The 20,847-nt window shown below is 40.6% G+C and overlaps 1 protein-coding gene across 20 annotated transcripts in view; it reads right to left on the bottom strand.

Moving 5' to 3' along the window:
- The window catches only part of RHBDD1 (rhomboid domain containing 1), a 208,775-nt gene that overhangs the window by 118,981 nt on the left and 68,947 nt on the right, over positions 1-20,847 (bottom strand). For 18 of the 20 annotated variants that reach the window (XM_055573614.1, XM_055573634.1, XM_055573618.1 and 15 more), the window contains 2 exons: positions 20,266-20,322; positions 10,398-10,541 (listed from right to left, as the gene is read on the bottom strand). In XM_055573614.1, the coding sequence (XP_055429589.1) occupies positions 10,398-10,541; positions 20,266-20,322 (201 nt within the window). Of the gene's footprint in view, positions 1-4,152; positions 4,248-6,206; positions 7,172-10,397; positions 10,542-20,265; positions 20,323-20,847 lie in introns of those variants that run through there. The other 2 variants (XM_055573623.1, XM_055573633.1) reach the window with 2 other exon arrangements.

Genomic DNA, 20,847 nt, shown 5'->3' with positions numbered 1-20,847 from the left:
AGGGCAGGCTGTGTCCACAGTTAACAGACACAGATACACACTGCGATAGGATGTAAGTGTCTTGACTTCTAGTCTGCTTCCTCACTGGGTAAAATCAAGGGTCAGACAATGATGACCTTTAAGGTCACTCTCCGTGCCGCTCGTGTTTGAAATTGTATGGTCTTATATCATTCTCCATTACCTACTTTAAAAATAATTTAAGTAAATTAAGCAAAGGATTGACTTAAGAGGTCCCTCCCCAAGACTGCAGTTATGTACTTAAAATTATATGGTACAATTATATGGTATATGTTACAAGAAAGGCTCAAATTTAAAAAAAATTTATTTTATTCATTAAAGTATCAACTGCTGAGTCAATGAAACAAAGTCTAGGTCTTTAGCTCCAAAAAAAGAGAATTTGTTTTGTTTCCTATTTTAGTACAGATACACAGAATTAGAAAATTTTTCACACCTCCAATTGTTTGATTAATAAGAATGTAGAATCTACTATAATTTTAAAGCACTATTTGACAACTCTCTTCCTAATTAAAACATTTTATAGGAAAGAAGAGTCTCTTAAACAGGCCTATATTAAAAGAGTTTTCTCAGTTAAGTCTGGTCTTATGAGACACTGAATATACCCATCAATAACTTTGGTATTAAAGATTGTACAGATTAAAAAAAGAAAAAAACTGTATAGATAACCTGAGTATCCAAATCATCATATTAATAAATTTGCTATTCTATAAAATTCTTACACAGCTTAAGGAATCACAGTTGTTGAATCAGAGAATTTCATAGATGGGTAAGTAAAGGGACTAACTCATTTTAAAAGTTACTTTATCTCTTTCCTAAATCTAATATATTGGGGCAGCTGAAGTGAAGTCACTTACATCTCCTATCATTCAGCAAAAGGAATAATACTTTTGGTTTGATAGCAAAGAAGATGACTTATTCATTTCTGTACCCTGTTATCACTCAACAACAGTATCACATATAGACAAGGGACTCAAAGAGGGACTTGCTAAGGAACAGAATGAACAGTCATCCGGAGCAAGGTGACAAATGCACCAGGCAACAGTCCTGCAACCACTAAGACCTGCTAGCCCCCAAAACAGGATGGAGAAGGTGTGGGTGGGTGGAACTACTTCATTAGAGTTTTGTTTATTGTTAAATCTACTCATTAGCATCTGAATAATGCTTTAAATAAATGGTGACTGGGGGGGTAGGTGGCAAAGGAAAAATTATAAAATAATTCACAAAGAACTATTAATGTCAATTTCTCAATGTGTTTCAATTGCATGTATCATTATTTTTTTTTTTAATTTTAGCAATGGCCAAGATATAGTTAATCTTTCAAAGTATAAAACCTCAACAGAAGCCTGCTCCTTCCCAATAGCAACCTAAACAGAACCTTAGTCCACTTATTTTATTCTTTGTCTTCCTGACTGGGATATATTCACACGTTAGTTCACAGGTTTGAAAAAGCATGTATTTATATTTCTTTACACGCACAATTTCACATCTAGCTACAGTCTTGAATATCAAACTTTACTCACTGAAATGAATATCTCTAATGTCGAGAGTAGGGAGTAAGAACCAGTAATCTAAAGGAAGCGTTCTGCAATGAAATTGCTTTTAGGAAATCTGGCAGATGGCACTTTTTCATTACAGAGAAAGTTTTCCTAGGGGAAAACACACCAAATTACTTAAAAAAAAAAAGTTAAGTGGTCACACAGAATGAGCTGTGCATCTCTGTCCTGGCCTCCAACACGCCTGCAAAGCCAAGCAGACCAGTCGTGAACATTTGCATACGTTAAAAATCACCAACTGCATTATGCCTGCATTGGGCCAGTAAAGAGTCATATAATCAAGCGACTAAAGAAGGTACCACCATCAAACGTATTTACATATCAATGTAGATTTGCCTTAGACAGTTGTGTGACTTCATCCTCCGATACAGAAATGATCTTTTATCCGTCAGCCCTGAGACCTAGATGACAAACGTGCCAATATTCCTGACACCTCTCAACGTCCCCATTTCTGGCTACGCCTGCCCTATTCAGTCCATTACCACAGAATAATGGAAAAGAAAGAAAACTTTGAAGGGGACCCACTTCAACTCTCTTATCAACCCACTCCAGTATTCTTGCCTGGAGAATCCCATGGACAGAGGAGCCTGACAGGCTACAGTCCATGGGATCGCAAGAGTTGGACACAACTTGGTGACTAATCCACCACCACCACCATTTTTAAAAAAAGAATAGTAATAATGCAAACGTCTGATTAGGTTCAGTGACATACATCTCAAGTAAAGTTAGTTCACTGAGGACTGACGCTCAGACCACTGCAGTTCCAAGCCTCTTCTCTTCATACCATGTGATGTACCATATGATGAAAGATTAAAAACATGTATGTAATTTACTCCATTCTTTTCAAAATTTTCCGTACAATAATAAACAAGACAAATGTCATTTGCATATACTTTGGTGTAGCTTCAATAAAAGGCAAAACAGACAACTCAGTTAAATTCTCTCTTTGTTTTTTCACTTAAAATATACCTGAATTGGTCCCTATGAATATAAATGCCTATAAAAAGGATTCAAAGATACTGTCAAGTGATCTTTGAGCAACAAAAGCCCTACATACTAATTTGGAACCTAGATCCTCTTTTCCAATATGGCTCCCCTGGTTGATTTTACATGTGAAGACTTAGAGACAAAGCAGGAACCCATTTCAATCTAAAGCCAAGACCTTTGTATTATAGTTTATCCCACCATAGCTCCACATATGGCCAGCCGGTAACCCCAACTGTACAGTCTGGGGAGGGGGTGACAAAACTGCTTGATTTTCACAAGAGAGCCGGAGTGTGACTGTGGCCGTTTGCCTTTCAGAGGAATCTAGGAAAAGCAACACACGTTACTCCACATGTCATGAGGATTTCCAGTTTTAACCAGTACACATGCTCCAGGCTGGCAGACAGAAGTTGAAAAGGACACAGCTTTGTACCCAGCCGCCAGCTGAACTTGGTGGCAGGCTATTTAAAAAAAAAAAAAAAAAAAAAAGGCACAAATTATACATAGAGGGATGTGGGGGAGGGGGAGAGGAAAATGGAATGAGCTAATGTTCCTAGTTGGCATCTGCCTTTTGACTCAAAGAAAGAGATGGCTCTCATCCAGAATTTTTCTATTATTGTGGCATCAGCTGCCTCTTGGATTCGTTTATAAAAGCTGAGACTGCCAACAGAACAGGACAAGATTTTTGTTAATGGTAGTAAATGTGCAAAAGCCTCTTGAAATAATAGGGATTTCGATATTTCTTCTACAAAGACTACTTTGGTATTATTCTTCCTGGCATGAGCTTTAGGACTTGTAATTATAGCCAGGTACACTGTTAGGATATATGACAACAGCAAATTCTGAGGTTAAAAAAGTTGCTACCTTGATTCTTTAATTTACTCTTTCAGTATATCGACCTAAAGAGAGGTCTGAAACTAATTTGGTGCTGGATGTTTCTTGCTGGACTGGCATTCCACCAAATGAATTTCCACTACTTGGCCCTTTCAAGTCCCAGTATTAATGCTGACTACTACGCTAACTTCTCTGAAAACTGGGAATCAAAGAAAAAGAATTAAGCGTTTACCCTGCCTTTTATTTATTTATTTAAAAAAAATTTTTTTTTAACTTTTATTTTTAAACTTTACATAATTGTATTAGTTTACCCTGCCTTTTAAAACAAGCCTATAGATTCTACCTTCTTCATGAGGGAAAGATTTTCCTTATTTTTTTAAAAAAGCTGATAAATAAATGTACTAAGATGATAAATTGAAACCCCCAATGAAGAATCAGAAACACTTCTGGTTTCCACTGGGGACATAGAAAACTGGAAAAAGCACCACTATCATCTTTAAGCATAAATTCTGCACAATTTGCAAATTAATATTCTGCCTGAACCTATGAGAAAGGGACAGCAGTAGGGCAGTCAGCTAGACAGAAGTCCATGATGTTACAGGAGCCCTTGTTTACCCAGGACAGGGTCTACTGGACGCTTACGAGAATTCAGCCAACACTGTTAACACATTGCTAAGGCAGAGCGACAGCTAGCAAGATTATATTCTTAGAATACATAACACAGAACACATGGGGGCTGCAATATACAGGAATTTACACCCACTTGCAGGCTCTTCTCAGGACCTCCAGTGGTCCTTATAAAGACACAGGTGAGTTCAGAGCATGTGTCCTTTGTCCTCTGTCCTTCCTGGGATAGTCCTGAGGGACAGAAGAGTAGCCACTGTAGGAAAGACTGCCTGGATCTTTCCTCCCTACTGTCCCTAAGGAACAAAAGACTTAAGTGCCTGCAAGAAAGACAAAAACCAAGTTTCCCTTAGGGAAATAGTGAGAGCCTTCCGCAGCTTCGAAAAGGGAAGAGGAAGAAAAAAAAAAACCACCCTCTAAACTGGAGGGTCAGGGATACTGAGAAGACCATGCCTCCAAACCAAGGGACACAATGACTTCTTGGACTGAGCCTTAATCAGAGCACACCCTACACCAGCCTCCTGCTGCTGCTGCTGCTGCTAAGTCGCTTCAGTCGTGTCCAACTCTGTGCGACTCCATAGACGGCAGCCCACCAGGCTTCCCCGTCCCTGGGATTCTGCAGGCAAGAACACTGGAGTGGGTTGCTAATTCCTTCTCCAATGCATGAAAGTGAAAAGTGAAAGTGAAGTCGCTCAGTCGTGTCCGACTCTAGCGACCCCATGGACTGCAGCCTACCAGGCTTCTACGTCCATGGGATTTTCCAGGCAAAAGTACTGGAGTGGGGTGCCATTGCCTTCTCCGACACCAGCCTCCCGCAGCCAGGCTAAAAAGCAGAGAGCAACAAGCAAATGGGGCTTCTTTGGTGGCTCAGAGGTAAAGGATTCGCCTGAAATGCAAGAGACCTGGGTTCAATACCTGGGTCAGGAACGAATAAAAGACTGATGCTGAAGCTCTGATGCTTTGGCCATCTGATAAGGAGAGTCAACTCATTGGAAAAGACCCTGATGCTGGGAAAGACTGAGTGCAGGAGGAGAAGGGGGCGACAAAGGATGAGACGGTTGGATGGCATCACCGACTTGATGGACGTGAGTTTGAGCAAGCTCCGGGAGATAGTGGAGGACTGGGAAGCCTGGTGTGCTGCAGTCCACGGGGTCACAAAGAGCTGGACACAACTGAGCGACTGAACAACAACGAGTAGCAACAGTGTGCCACCCACTGGAGAAGGGGTGAGGGAGGGGATGGAGTACCTAACCCAGTTACAGGACAAAGATTTAAAAATGAAGTCCAAGTAGACACTGAGAAACACTCAGGCACATCAGCCCCCGCCCTAGAAACAAGGTAACGGTGGAGGAATTCAAAGCCGTTGGTACACTGAGGGTAACCGTATAGTACATATTGAATATTACAGTAATTCTACAAAATTCAAAATACAGTGCTCAACAGAACAAGTAGACAGATAATCCACAAGGATTAGAAGACCTGGGCAACACTAGCAACTCAATTAATTTAATTAACATTTGTAGAATACCCCACCCAACTAGAGCAAAACACGCAGTCTTTTGGGTACACATGGCACTTCACCAGGATGCACCAGAAACATCACAAGCACAGGAGGTTTAACCTGGGAATGCGAACCTGCCTCATTAATAATAGATTGGGGCTTCCCTGGTGGCTTAGACGGTAAAGAATCTGCCTGCAATGCAGGAAACCCAGGTTTGATCCCTGGGTCAGAAAGATCCCCTGGAGAAGGGAATGGCAGCCCACTCAAGTATTCTTGCCTGGAGAATTCCAAGGACAGAGTGTGAAAATCAAAATTATTTACTATATTATTAATAATAAACTAAAGAACAAAAAGTATATAATGATCTCAACAAACACAGAATTAAAAACACTATTATTAGTAACACACTGTGCCTGCATGTAGTGTCCCGCTCTTTGCGACCTCATGGACTGTGGCTTGATACGCTACTCTGTCCATGGATTTTTCCAGGCAAGAACACTGGAATGGGTTGCCCTTCCCTTCTCCAGGGGATCTTCCCAACACAGGGATCAATCCCATTTGTCCTGTGTCTCCTCTATTCGCAGGCAGATTCTTCACCGCTGAGCCACCTGGGAAGCCCCTACAGCACATCTCCCGTCTTAAAAAAAAAAGAAACAGCTGTAAGTTTAAGAAAATATATGGAGGGTCTGTATGTTTCAAAGTTTTTAATGGCATGAAAAGATGATTACAACATAATAATGAATGGAAAAAAGTAAGGTTCAAAACAAATGTACCTACCATAATGGTCAACAGTTATAAAATAAACCAAATATTTTTCTATAGGAAATAAAGGTAAAAAATAATAAAGCCCATTTTAAAAAATGTCTCTTTGGCGTCTCACTCTTAGTAAGACAGACATGAATATTTTAAGGGAAATAAAGTTGAAATTAATATAAACAATTTGCAAAGTGATTTCCTTCGCTGTCACCCATTACTGTACATACACGCACTTTAAGGCATCAGTTCAGATCAGTTTCATTGGAACTAGTTCCATACGCTCTTAAAAACATTCATTGAAAATGAAGTTCTGTGGTCAAGTAAGTTTAGGAAAACATTAATTTCATCAATTGGTTTCTTAATTGCAGAACTAAGTAGAGTTGTCAGTATTGTCATTCTGGATTTTCAAGAGATAAATCGCAGGGTAAAGTTTGCAGTTTCTCACCTTTATTTGAGTGAGTGAGAGAGGGAGAACGAAAAGGAGAGAGAGGGGAGAGCTGTTTTCAGCTAAAAATTGAAAGTACGTTGCAGACTCATTACTTTGTTTCCAAATACTTCAGTGGGTATCTCCCAAGAATAAGGGACCTTCTGTTACTTATCCATACTACCACTGTCACCTCAAAGAAAGCTAGTCCAATTCCCAAACAACAGCTGACACAAAGTCCAAATACAAAGTTTCTGTTTCCTCAAAAAAGGTCTCTTTATAGGAACCAGTTTTTCAAGGTACTGTGTTATGTTTGATTGTTACTTCCTTTTAATATAAAAATCACATCTTGCTTTCTTTCTGACATTGATTTTTTTCCTGGAGACCAGTTTCACTGAACTGTAGAAACCTCATGTTTTGTATGATGTCTTGACTTATTCCTCTATTCCATGTATTTCCTGTATATGGGCCTTTACTCTGGAAGACGAAGCATTTTTAGTAAGAATATGTCACAGTCGATGCTGTGTTCCTCATATGGCGTCGCATCAGGAGACATACACTATCAGGCCATCCCATAACAATGCTGCCAAATTTGATCGCTGGGATCAGGTGATGACTTCTAAGTCTCCCTGCTTCCCTATTAACACATCCTCTAAGGAAGTGACCCTTTATCACCATGTGAATGACCCGTTTCTTTTTCTTTTTTTGGTGGGGGGAGTATAGCTAATTTACAATGTTGAGTTAGCTTCAGGTGTACAGCAAAGTGAATCAGTTATAACAATGTTCCATTTCTAAACAAGACCCAAAGTGAATCCATTGCAACAATGTTTCATTTCTAAATAAGACCTTTTCACTAATGATTTTTATAGTGTCTGTTTGCAAGACTACCAGTTATTTCATTGGGTTTCTTGCTAATTTCTATTTACATCTTTTAAAACTCCTTTTTAGGAAAATGTTCTCTTTGTGGGATACAGTTAGGTGAGTTTTGACAAACACAAAGAGTAGTGTATCCATCACAACAACCAAGAACAGAATAGTGCCATCACTCCAAAAATCCCCTCCTGTTGTCTCTCTATGGTACTAAAGTTTTGTACAAAGTCCAGGCTTAGTAGCTTTGCTCTGACTTCCTTACTTTTGTGTGTGTGTGATATGCAGGGATTAATATTTTTATCAGTGATAACATTTCTACTGCACTTCTAAGATTTACATCCAATACAGCATACCATATTTACATTCAATGGACAGTCCAAGGTAACAAATTCAGACACAGTTCTGTTAAGATTATGGTTTGTTCCAAATTAAATTAAATACATAATATCCTTACCTCCCATAATATTGCATGTTTCACCTTGGAGTGATTAAGCACCTGCTGTGCCCAGGACTAACTTTTAGAAATTGTTAAAATACAGCCTCTGGGCCTTGCCCCCAGTGTTTAGGATTCCAAGGCTAAGGCACGCTTCCAGTGACTGTGATATCAGCAGTCCATTAAGGCTGGTTATGGCAAGAAAATACCTGGTTATCCACCTGTTTCTGTGCATCCTCTTTGTAATGTGACTCTACAGCTCAGCCCAGGAAGAGGTGGAATCTACTTCCTTATCCCCTGAATCTTGTCTCCTGATTTGCTTCGGTAACAAAATACAGCGGAACCAACAATACACCAGCCTAAGTGTGTTCCCACATTCTCCCTGGGAACCCTCGTGCTGAGGCCTTGTGAACGAACCTGGCCTGGCCGGCTGGATGACGGGTCACGTGTGGACCAATCGCCACCATCGCATCAGACAGCGGGCAGTCAGGCAGGTAGAGGAGGTTGTCCTAGAGCAGCTAGCCCCAACTGACCACCGCAGACACCTCAGTACACCAGCTGAGACCAGCGAAGCCTGGCCCATGGGATCATCCATGCGGAACCATAAATGTGGAAGAAACACGTATTGTTTTAGGCCAAGTATGTCTGGGCAATTTTACCCAGTAACAGACGACTGATAGGCCACCGTTCTGATATTCTTCATCTGAGAAGTCCTGATTTATCTTCCTCTCTACTGCCTCAGCCACCTTCATCTTCCAGACTCTGCTCCGTGATTAGACTACTTCAAGACTTCTGATTTGTCTTCCCCTCTTGTTGTCACTGCCTACCTCCACGCACACTTACTGCTAAGACCGTATTTGTGGGAATCTGTGTGTTCCCATCATATGTTGTAATGCCTGATACCCCTCTTCATGCTCAGTCCTTGTTCCTGGCATGACTGTTGCTGGATTTGTGAAACACAGCTCTGATCAGATCACTCTCCTGTGCAGAACTCTCACTGGAAGTTACATCATAGACCAGACCCATTTTCCACATGGCCTATTTAATTCTGGGACCTCTGTGATCAGGCCCCAGCCTAGCTGCCCACTCTTCTTCCCCTTCTTCTCTTAGCACTTTATTCAAAAGCAAGGATGGGATGACCACACCCCTTACTCTTGTGTCTGAGAAGATATGATTCCTACCTGGAAGGCCCTTTCACATCTTGGCAAATGCTACACATTCTTCAAGGATCAACTCAAATACCACCTCTTCTGTGAAACTCTGATAGATCTAGTTAAGAAAAAGCTCACCCCTTCTCACGGATTCCAGCAAATGGCTGACGCCTCTCTTAAGTATCTGATATTATGGTTACTTATAGTATCGAGCAGGCTTCCCTGGTGGCTCAACGGTAAAGAATCCTCTTGCCAATGCAGTAGATGTTGGGAAGATCCCTTAGAGATGGTAATGGCAACCCACTCCAGTATTTTTGCCTGGGAAATTCCTCAGACAGAGGAGCCTGGCAAGCTTCAGTCCATAGAGTCACAAAGAGCTGGACATGACTGAGTGACTAACACTCAGACACACAAACAATAAAAACAGGAATACCAAAACTTATTACCAAACCTAGAACAAAGATGGCAAAATAAATAGGGCAGTTTTCATGTACTACTTCATATAGGGCTTCCCTGGTGGCTCAGACGGTAAAGCATCTGCCTGCAATGTGGGAGACCTGGATTCGATCCCTGGGTCAAGAAGATCCCCTGGAGAAGGAAATGGTAACCCACTCCAGTACTCTTGTCTGGAAAATTCCATGGACTGAGGAGCCTGGTAGGCTACAGTCCATGGGGTCGCAAAGAGTTGGACATGACCGAGCAACTTCACTTTCACTTTCTTTTCATATACTAATTGGTAAAAGAATCGTCTGGAAAGTCAGTTAAAAATACAAATTTCTAGGTTCTGCTCGCAGGGAGACTGGTTCAGTAGACCTGCAGCTAAACCCTGAGTCTGCATTCTCACCAAGCTGCCCATGTGATTATCAAGGCGGCTTGTGGGCGACACTTTGATGTACAGTGACATATAGCCTGCCTTATAGATATGCATTTCAAAGTAAACCCTTCGTTCATGTACCTAAGAATTTTTTTCTTAGGTTTCTTGACTTTAATGCCAAAGCACTGAGTGCGGCAGGCCTATAAAAAGAACCACTTTAACAATACATACAGTCTGGCACCTTATTAGCTTAGGTTGCTGGGAATATGGCATCGCACCCCATTCTTTGTAATCACAATCTGCACACATTTTTTTCATCTACATCTCCTTTTTATAAACTATTTAAAGTTTAATTTGCTACAAACAGCCCCTTTTCAGACATCACACCATGTGAGGTATGTACTTTAAAATAAGTAAAGGGTGTAAATTCCCTACCTTGGTCCAAGAGGCTGGCTCTCAATGCTCTCTCCAGCTGCTCCTCTTCACTCAGTCCCGCGGTGTACGTGTCATAGTTCCTGGGGACATCTTCATAGGCACCTTGCCCGCCGTATGGGTAATAATCCTGATATCCAGAGTAGCCTACAGGCACAATGAACAAGTTATGGAACAATGCCATGGACTATTCCTTTTCATACTTCCTATTTTGTAACCAAAGACATTAAAATAATGTATGTCATTATTTTGATTATAGTAATAATTCTCAAAATAAGAAAAGATGACTGGTGCTGTATGATGACCTGGGAGGATGAGAGGGGGTAGGGAAAGGAGACTAGAGAGGGAGGGGACATATGTATAATTATGGCTGATTAGTATTGCTATATAGCAGAAAACAGTATAACATTGCAAAATTTTAAAATATATATTTAAATTAAAAAAAAAAAAGAAAATTAAAAAAAAAGATGACCAATGGAGAATGCCTTCATGAGGGTGGGTGATAATCATCCTGTCACCATGGTATCACAGTGTCCACGTGGGACTGGACATGCCTGAGTCCTTATGTGCTGAAGATGAAGTAGATACTAATTTATGCTTAATTGCTTTTTATTGGAGTATATCTGATTTACAATATTGTGTTCATTTCTACTGTACTTCAAAGTGAATCAGTTACACATACACACATACTTACCCACTCTTTTTTAGATTCTATTCCCATACAGCAGGGCTTCCCTTATGGCTCAGCTGGTAAAGAATCCACCTGCAATGTGGGAGACCTGGGATTGACCCCTGGGTTGGGAAGATCCCCTGGAGAAGGGAAAGACTACCCACTCCAGTATTCTAGCCTGGAGAATTCAAACATGGACTATACAGTCCATGGGGTCGCAAAGAGTTGGACATGACTGAGCGACTTTTACTTCACTTGGGCTTCCCTGGTGGCTCAGATGGTAAAGAGTCTACCTGCAGTGCAGGACACCTGGGTTCGATCCCTGGATCAGGAAGATCCCCTGGAGAAGGAAATGGCAACCCACTCCAGTATTCTTGCCTGGAAAATCCCCTGGACGGAGGAGCCTGGCAGACTGCAGTCCATGGGGTCGCACAGAGTCGGACACGACTGAGCGACTTTACTTTCTTTCACTTTCACTTTCCCATACAGCAAGGAGACCAAACCAGTCAATTCTAAAGGAAATCAACCCTGAATATTCACTGGAAGGACTGATGCTGAAGCTCCAATACTTTGGCCACCTGATGTGAAGAGCCAATTCACTGGAAAAGACCATGGGATTTTCCAGGCAAGAATACTGGAGTGAGTTGCCATGCCCTTCTCCAAGGGATCTTCCTGACTCAGGGATTGAACCTGCGTCTCTTGCATTGCAGGCAGATTCTTTACCACTGAGCCAACTGGAAAGCCCGTGCTCTATATTAGGTTCTTATTATCTATTTTACATACGAAGATACTAATTTAGAAGGCATGAGTAGTACTGGAGGGGCACTGGAATGGGCTGTTGACGTATGCACTGGGTTCTTTCAGTTTAGAGCTACTTAACACTGTCAGTGAAGACTTGGCTGGACTTGAGAGAAAGGTTAAAATGACAGTTGATAAAGCCTTACTGTCCAGTGGTTCCAAACAATGACAGACAGACCAATATTTAATACATATACTGTAGGACTTCTGTGTTAGGTATGATGCTTCAGACGGTAATAACTACAGTGAAATATAAAAGATAGAGTTTCTCTCATTGTAATTCTATGTCAGAGATCATAGTTTCTATTACTAGCCCTTTCGAGAAACTGGTTGCTAGATCAGAAGAGAGAAGAGATAGCGTGGCCATTAAATAATGCTTTAAGAGTCAAACTTTTACATACTATTAACAAGGGGCAAATTGACTTTTGCAAGATGTTTCCATCAAACTTTTCAACTCAATTTGAGTTTATCTTATTGCTCACATTTATGGAATCTGTTTGGAAGAGGTTATTTTTCCCCATAGAAGACTGACAACTTAATTCACAGAGTGAGAGAGTAAGCACATGCTAAGTCATTGCAGTCATGTCCGACTCTTTGCAACTAGATGGACTGTAGCCCACCAGGCTCCTCTGTCCATGCGGATTCTCCAGGCCAGAAAACTGGAGTGGGTTACCATGCCCTCCTTGTGGGGATCTTCTCGAGTCTCTTATGTCTCCTGCATTGGTAGGTAGGTTCTTTATCACTACTGCCACCTGGGAAGCCCATAATGAGGGAGAATCCACTTAATATTTTTTCCTTCTCTCCTGCCACTGTCATACCCTTTGAAGATAATGTTTCAAATGTTTAATCAATGTGCTTCCTGTTGCTGATGAAAATTCCTACCCTTCACTATGCATCTTGTGCCATATGCCTCCATATCATTCCATGTCACCATAGTACAGGCCTGACTTTAAACTTATTGCTTTAATAAGACTATGGGGGGGGGGGGGGGAGCCAACAAGAAGAACTCTGTAGGGTAGAACCTGGTTAATTAAAATTTCGTGTTCAGAATTTCTGGTAATTAGTCTTAAAAAATGAAATGACAATAGAACTCAGCTGGATAATCTAACTATAAGTGCTTATATAAATATTTGCCATGTAAAGTATTGTGTTTTTACAACAACTTTCAAGAGATTTAACTGACATACTATATAATTCATCAATTTAGAGCATATAACTCAATGGATTTTAGTAAATTCATGGAGTTGTGCTGTTATTACCATAAACAACTTGAGAACACCTTTATCGTCCCCTAAAGAAACCTGCACTCTTTAGTTATGAGAGAGTTAACAGGCAGGAAGGGCAGAGGTTCCCAAGCAGCAGGAGGAAATAAACTGCAAGTGGCAGTCTGTTTTCCTTCTCTGAACAAAATTAAGAGCGGCTTCTTTTAATTCTGTGTTGAGGACACCGGGTTCTGCCTTGAGCTAACCAACGTGTTTTTCTTATGTTAATGAAACGATGTATTTGCTTCGGAATTCGCCTTTCTTCAAAATGGTTCTTCCTAAGACTTTTTTCCTTTCCTCAAACCTTGGGCTGATAATGGCTCAACAAACCAGTATTCCTGTCAACTGTTTTATGGCCTGGGGATGACACACCTCATGCCAACCCATCTCAAAAGTACATATTGTGGGAAAGGGGCCTAGTGCAACTCCTTCAGCATTGAGGCATCTCTCTTATCTGATTAATAGCTTTCTAACAGACATAAAACACCTTGCTAAAAACTAGGAAGGCAGGCACTCTTTCTGTCCCCTTCTGATGTCTATGTCAGAGGCTTTCTCTATCTCTATTATACTTTAATAAAACTTTGCTACACAAAAATCTCCAAGTAGTCTAGCCTCGTCTCTGACCGCGGATCAAAATCCTCTCCTCTGGAGGTCACACATCCAGTGTAACACACAGCTCACAGCAGCAACCTTTCATTTTGGGGGCTTGTCCGGGATCTTCAAGACAAGGAAAGGATGATTGAAGCTCTAGTTCCTTACTCTCCTAGTAAACATGTTTTCTGCTATACTTTACTAACTCTATGGTGTGCCTGTGTGTGTGAAATCAACAACCTTTCACTTACCAGCCCCCGATCAGCCTCAGTTCAGTTCAGTCGCTCAGTCATGTCTGACTCTTTGAGACACCATGAACTGAAGCATGTCAGGCTTCACCTGGAATGACCATCACCAACTCCCGGAGCTTGCTTAAACTCATGTTCGAGTCGGTGATGCCATCCAATCATCTCATCCTCTGTCGTCCACTTCTTCTCCTGCTTTCAATCTTTCCCAGCATCAGGGTCTTTTCCAATGAATCAGTTCTTCGCACCAGGTAGTGAAAGTATTAAAGTTTCAGCTTTAGCATCAGTCCTTCCAATGGATATTCAGGACTGATTTACTTTAGGATCAACTGGTTGGATCTCCTTGCAGTCCAAGGGACTCTCAAGAGTCTTCTCCAACACCACAGTTCAAAAGCATCAGTTCTACAGCACTCAGCTTTCTTTATGGTCCAACTTTCACATCCATACATGACTACTGGAAAAACCATAGCTTTGACTAGATGGGCCTTTGTCAGTAAAGTAATGTCTCTACTTTTTAATGCTGTCTAGGTATGTCATAGCTTTTCTTCCAAGGAGAAAGTGTCTTTTAATTTCATGGCTGCAGTCACCATCTGCAGTGATTGTGGAGCCCAAGAAAATAAAGTCTGTCACTGTTTCCATTGTTTCCCCATCTATTTGCCATGAAGTGATGGGACCAGATGCCATTATCTTAGTTTTTTGAATGTTGAGTTTTAAGCCAGTCATCCTAGTCCTAAACAAACACTGGTCTACTTTCTGTTTCCATAGCTATGCCTATTATGGAGAATTTTATAAAAGGAATCGTATAATATGTGGTGTTTCATGTATGGCTTATTTCATTCAGCATAATGTTTTCATGGTTCATCCATGTTGTAGCACAAATCCTTATTTCATTCTTTTTTTGTGGCCAAGTAATATTTCATTGTATAAATATATCACATTTTGTTTATTCACTTCCCAACTGATGTCTTTTGGGTTATTTCTACCTTTTTACTATTGTGAATAATGCTACTACAAATATATTTGTATACAAGTTGTTATTTGGACATATGTTTTCATTTCTCTTACCTAAGAGTGGAATTGCTAGGTCATATGGTAATTCTATATTTAACCATTTGAAACCACTAGAATGTTTTCCAAAGAAGTTACACAATTTTCTATTCTTTAGGTGGCTTAGAATATTGGAGTGGGTAGCTGTTCTGTTCTCCAGGGGATCTTCTCAACCCAGAGATCAAACCCAGATCTCCCACATTGCAGGTGGATTCTTTAGGTGGCTCAACTGGTAAAGAATCCACTTGCAATGTGGGAGACCTAGGTTTGATCCCTTGGCTGGGAAGATCCCCTGGAGAAGGGAACAGCTACCCACTCTAGTATTCTGGCCTTGAGAATTCTATGGACTATATAGTTCATGGGGTCACAAAGAGTTGGACATAACTGAGTGACTTTCACTTTCACTTTCTTTACCAGCTGAGCCACCAGGGAAGCCCAGAAATTAGGGGGGATTTACCAAACACCTCCTGTTTAACCCAACTTCTGTATTCTCTCTCACATTTCCCATGTCAATATATAAACATTATGATATTTAAATCAGGATAAGGATATATCCTCAAATCCCCTCAATGATTTGGGACTGAAATGGGATCTGGACACAATTTTTCATATGGACACTCTTCCTCAAATTGGTTTCCACTCAACAGAACAATCAGAAAAATTCAGCTCCCACTACTGTGTTGGGCAACACATACCAGCAAGTTTCATATCCTAAGATAAAGGAGACTATGGCACTGCTACAAACCTTGCTTTCTGTGCTTTTCACTGAAAAGCCAAAAAACAAAACAAAACAAAAAACCACCAACCAAAAAAATAACCCCCCAAACCTTTCACATAAGGACAAATGATCAATACATAATAAATACATCTACTTCACAAAGAACAAAGACAGGGGCAACCATTCCAGAACATAATAGAATATTTATGGACAAGTCACTGAATACCACAGGATGCTTCAGCAATCCTGAATAGAGAGACTGCCCAATTCCCTAAGAGTGCCAATTATTTTATTGCAACACGAAAAGCACACTGGGCACTTTCCCATATGGCTCATTACCACTTTCAAATCCCTGTGGAAAGTCATTTTGTTGCAGAAGGTCTAAGCAGCATTTCTACCTATCTACCCTCAAAAATATTCAGCTAATTCAAAATCCAAAATAGCTCCAAAGCTCTGAATACCTATCTACACAGATACCAGAAACACAACATACATCTGTGCAGTTTCAATTGACAGATACATTTGCTACGATTTGAGGCAATGTTTTCTTGATAGAGGAGAACATCTTTCTTCATGTTATTTCTTATTCAAAGTACAACTGAACAGTGCCTTCACAAAATAAAGCCTACAACTCTAAACATCTGAATATTATAAAATCTAATTTGGTACTTGCCAGACAAAACATGGGGAGAGAGAAAGGGAAAGTTTTAATGCTTTAAGTCAAAAAGACTAGTGTGGTTAAACGTTCTGCATCGTCAGTCACGAGTTATCAACAGGACTGAAGATCCCATCAATATCTATTACAATGAGAAGAGGTCTCCTAGGACCAAAAATTTTCTACAGCTGTTCTACTGGTCCAATCAGATATTTTAAAATCTTCATAATAAACATGGCTGGAAAAACCTAACAATCAAACACTTAAGATAAATAAGTTTAAATTATATCCTGCGATGAATGCTAGTCTAATATTCTTTTGTAGTTATATACTTTGGCTCTGTAATAAAAGAAATTCTGGTTATCATTATTCTATAAACTACTCCATCTGTTCCTTATACACATACCAGGATTTCACGGCAAAAGAGATCAAGAAACACCACCAAGATCAGAAAGATTGGTAACCGCTTTTTAAACATTCATGAGGTTCTGTGACCTATAAATTCTTTTCCAGCTAAGGACAGCCATATTCAGAATAAATCATTGCCTGTAAGAGATACATATGCTCTCATAAAAGTTCCCTAGGTGACCATTAGCATGGCCACCTGGCCTTATGTAGTGCTGCCTTTGAAGAAATCCAATCACTTCAGCGGAAGAAATATAAATATGATAATCTTACAGGGGATAGGAAAGGAAGGCAAGAGAGGCTTTTATTGTTGCCTTTCATTCTCTGGTCTGTGTGTCTGCTCTGCTTATGCCTCTTTCATATGAAGAGGCTTTTAGCAGGTTTCCCTTTTTTCTTTGTAAGTTCAAAAAAGATGAAAGAAAAGTCAGTAAGGAAACATGCCCTCTTTGGTAAGATTAAATCAGCAGAATGCCTATGTCATATCCCTGTACAACAGAAACAGCAGGGGCTAGGAATCAGTGACTTGCATGTTTAGTCCTAATTGTGTAACTAAGTACCCATATGACTTTAGCCAAAATACTTAACATTTTTAAACCTCAATTCCCAATTGTCACAGAAGATGTTGGGATGAAGTCATTTATGATAGTTCAAGCCACGTCTGTGCACAAATATGTTATTATTCTCTTCATCCAGAGGATCATTCCCGTTTCTCTTGGAGATTTAAAAAATGAACCAGGAGAGAAGCCCCTTTTCCTTGAGTACTCTGAGGTATTAGGAGCCATAAATACTGGAGAGAATAAGGTCAATAGGAAGAGAGAAATCACAATGGGAGACAGAGCCAAAACAGTCTTCCTGTATGATTCATCTCTTCTGAGTCACATGAGCTGAGAAACTTCTATTCAAACTTAAGTCAGTGTGAGCTGGCCTCCATAACCAACAACCAAAAGGACCCAGTGTTCTTCCATAAGACTGTATCAGCTCTGTTGACAACTAACCATCACACCTCCTCTCTTCAGGTGAGTTCAGATAGAAACAAGTGAGCCCGCACTGTGTAACAACTGTTCCTTTCCTGCACCAAGACCACAGTTCTAGGATTTTAAGCCTCCAGAGCATCAGAAGTGAAAGCCTCAGAGTGAAGCCGCTGGGGAACAACAGTATTCTTCACTGTAGTCCATAAGCCTAGGTAATCCCAATCATCTCACCCTATGATTTTTCTTCCTGAATCCATTAGAATCACTTGAGAAGCTTTTTTTTTATTTTTTAAAAAAAGGCCCAAGTCCCTGTCTCTATCCCAATTATAACTTAACTGGTCTGGGTTGAATTCAAGCCATGGACACACTGTAAAAGCTTCTCAGGTGGTTCACATAAACAGCCAAGTTTGACCATCATGATCCAAGCCTTTACAACTACATCAAAAACATATCTTGATTGTAACTCTTAACAGTATCATTCTACTGAGTAAATCATTCAGTGGCACTCCACTACATTCTGGATAATTCCAGGCAGGCTTTTTCATAAAGAACTGAAAAGCCCTTTCCTTTCATTGTTTTCCTTAACTTCATCAAGTAAGGACGCTTACTTAACTCATCAAGACCCAGCACTCCACCTCTTCTGGATGACCGCCAGTAACTGCAACCCTGCTCCCTCCCTTCCAGGCTGAGCACTGAGTGCGCTCATCAATACCTCGGGAGTGGACTCCCACCTCTGCCGGGAAGGAGCAACTGGGACTGGACTAGATCTATCAAATCAAGTAGAAGATGGGAGAAAACACATGAGATGGGTGTTTTCGGGCATTGTATAATTGGCAGTTCAAGATTCTGAATCTTGAGAGAAGGGAAATAAAGGAAATGAGCCTGAAGGCACTCTCTAGACTGTGGTTCAGGGAGCAGGGAGGGACACAGGCAGATGCAGCAGGCTCCCTGAGTAGAGTTGGAATTTTCAGGGCGGAATACAGCAAAAGAGAAAACTATGTGGACAGAAAAACCTCCGGAAATCTTCCTGGGGTCAACTGGAGATTCTGTTGAACATTAAACTATCATCATGTTATTCTGTACTACTCGATTCCATGGTTCACCATTCTGTTTTCTATACCCAGATTAGTCCTATTCGCTTCTATTGTTTTGCCTTTATAAATGTATGGCATCTACAATCAAGTCCTGGTTATAAACTCTGAGACAAAGACTATAGCTCTTTCTTTCTCTCCCACAGTGGTCAGTCTAACAAACGTGCACAACACGACCACTCACAGAGTGCTACTGGGTAAACCAGACTGAGGGTCAGAGTACTGTATGGGAAAACAAAGCAAAAGCACCAATATATATCTAGTTACATAATTCTTTGTACTTGTATTATTTAAGCCAGGGGTCAAAAAGCTACAAGTAGGAGTACAAATACAACCCACTGCCTGTTTTTATAAATACAGTTTTACTGGAACACAACTTAGGACCTTTGCTTATGAACAGTATATGATTGGCTTCCCAGGTGGCACTAGTGGTAAAGAACCCACTTGCCAAAGCAAGAGATGCAAAGACTCAGGTTCGATCCCTGGGTTGGGAAGATCCCCTGGAGGAGGCAATGGCAACCTACTCCAGTATTCTTTCCTGGAAGATTCCATGACAGAGGAGACTGGTATGCTAGAGGCCACGGGGTCATAAAGAACAGGACACGACTGAGTGACGGAACAGTGTACGGTCATCATCACACTATGACGACAGGTTGCCTTGTTGAGACAAAAACTACATATGGTCAACAAAGCCTTTAGACTCTCAAACAGTAGCTACCTGGCCCTTTACAGGAAAGGTTGCTGACCCTCGATTTAAGTTACAATGGTTCTCGACAGGCAGGACTGTAAAGCCACCCACTGCCTCTGGTGCTTAGGTTCTTTGATGCTTATCTGCTGGTACGGATCCAGGATATTACAGTGCAGCCTTGCCAGGCTGGAATGTAAGGGCTTTAGCTTAAAAAAGGTCAAATGCTTCAATAGGAAGTCCTTTCTACCTATTTACAAAGACCTCTAGAAAAAAATACCTTCTCCTCTTTAACTGTTAAAGGAATGCCTATCTTAGCTTCTTACAGTAAGTGTGACTCTTCCTGCATATGTAGGTGGAGTGGACCGTGGAGAACTGTATATATGAAAGTAACTTCTAACACTTAGCCAGTGAATGGTCTCTTAGGCTGAGTATCAAGGGGCCTGTTTCTCATATAAATCTTAACACGTCTGAGAAACCTCAAACCAATCGTTTAACATTTTCTTGCTGGAGTTCCCTCCTTCCCTAACAATGCACCCAAATATGCTCCCTGGACAGCGCCCCCATCTAGCTTCCAGGGACATCAGAGGCACAAGGACCTAATGTCTGGTGTACTCTCTCCAATAGCAATAATATGGGTTTACCCATATTACCTTACGGGAGCTCTGTAGTAACAAACAGTATAATTTTTAAAAACAAGTTTAACTGTATTAAATGAAATAAAGTTACTTACCTGAACTATTAAAGTAGTACTGCTGTCCTGGATAATCAATGTTGGATGGGAAAATGCCTAAATATGAAGGGAAAAAACCCATTTTAATTGTAGCCATAGGCTCTGCCCTGACCCCTACTGCCAGTTTTACTGAGGTATGATTAACAAATTAAAATTGTACATGTTTGGGTTGCTCGTGACTTTTTTAAAAGGTGTACAATGGGATGATTTAATATACATATATATTATGAAATGATAACCACAATTATGTTAATTAACACATCTATCACTTTATATACTTACCATTGTGTGTGTATACATATGAGAAAATGTAAGATCTATTCTCTTAGTAAATTTCAAGTACTATTTCAAGTATTAATAAAGTGCTATTAACTATAGTCACAATGCTGAACATTACATCCCCAGAACTTACTCATCTTATAACTGAAAGCTTGTACCCTTTGACCAACATCTCTGCATTTACCCCACCTGCCACCCCCTGGAAACCACTGTTCTACTCTCTGGTTCTGTGAGTTCAGCGTTTTTAGATTTCACACATTTTAAGTGACAACATACTTAATTGTCTGGCTTATTTCACTTAGC

This window comes from Bubalus kerabau, chromosome 3 (genome assembly GCF_029407905.1).
Source record: "Bubalus kerabau isolate K-KA32 ecotype Philippines breed swamp buffalo chromosome 3, PCC_UOA_SB_1v2, whole genome shotgun sequence".
NCBI classification, from domain to species: Eukaryota; Metazoa; Chordata; class Mammalia; order Artiodactyla; family Bovidae; genus Bubalus; species Bubalus kerabau.
This window is presented reverse-complemented; position numbering and strand designations above follow the sequence as displayed.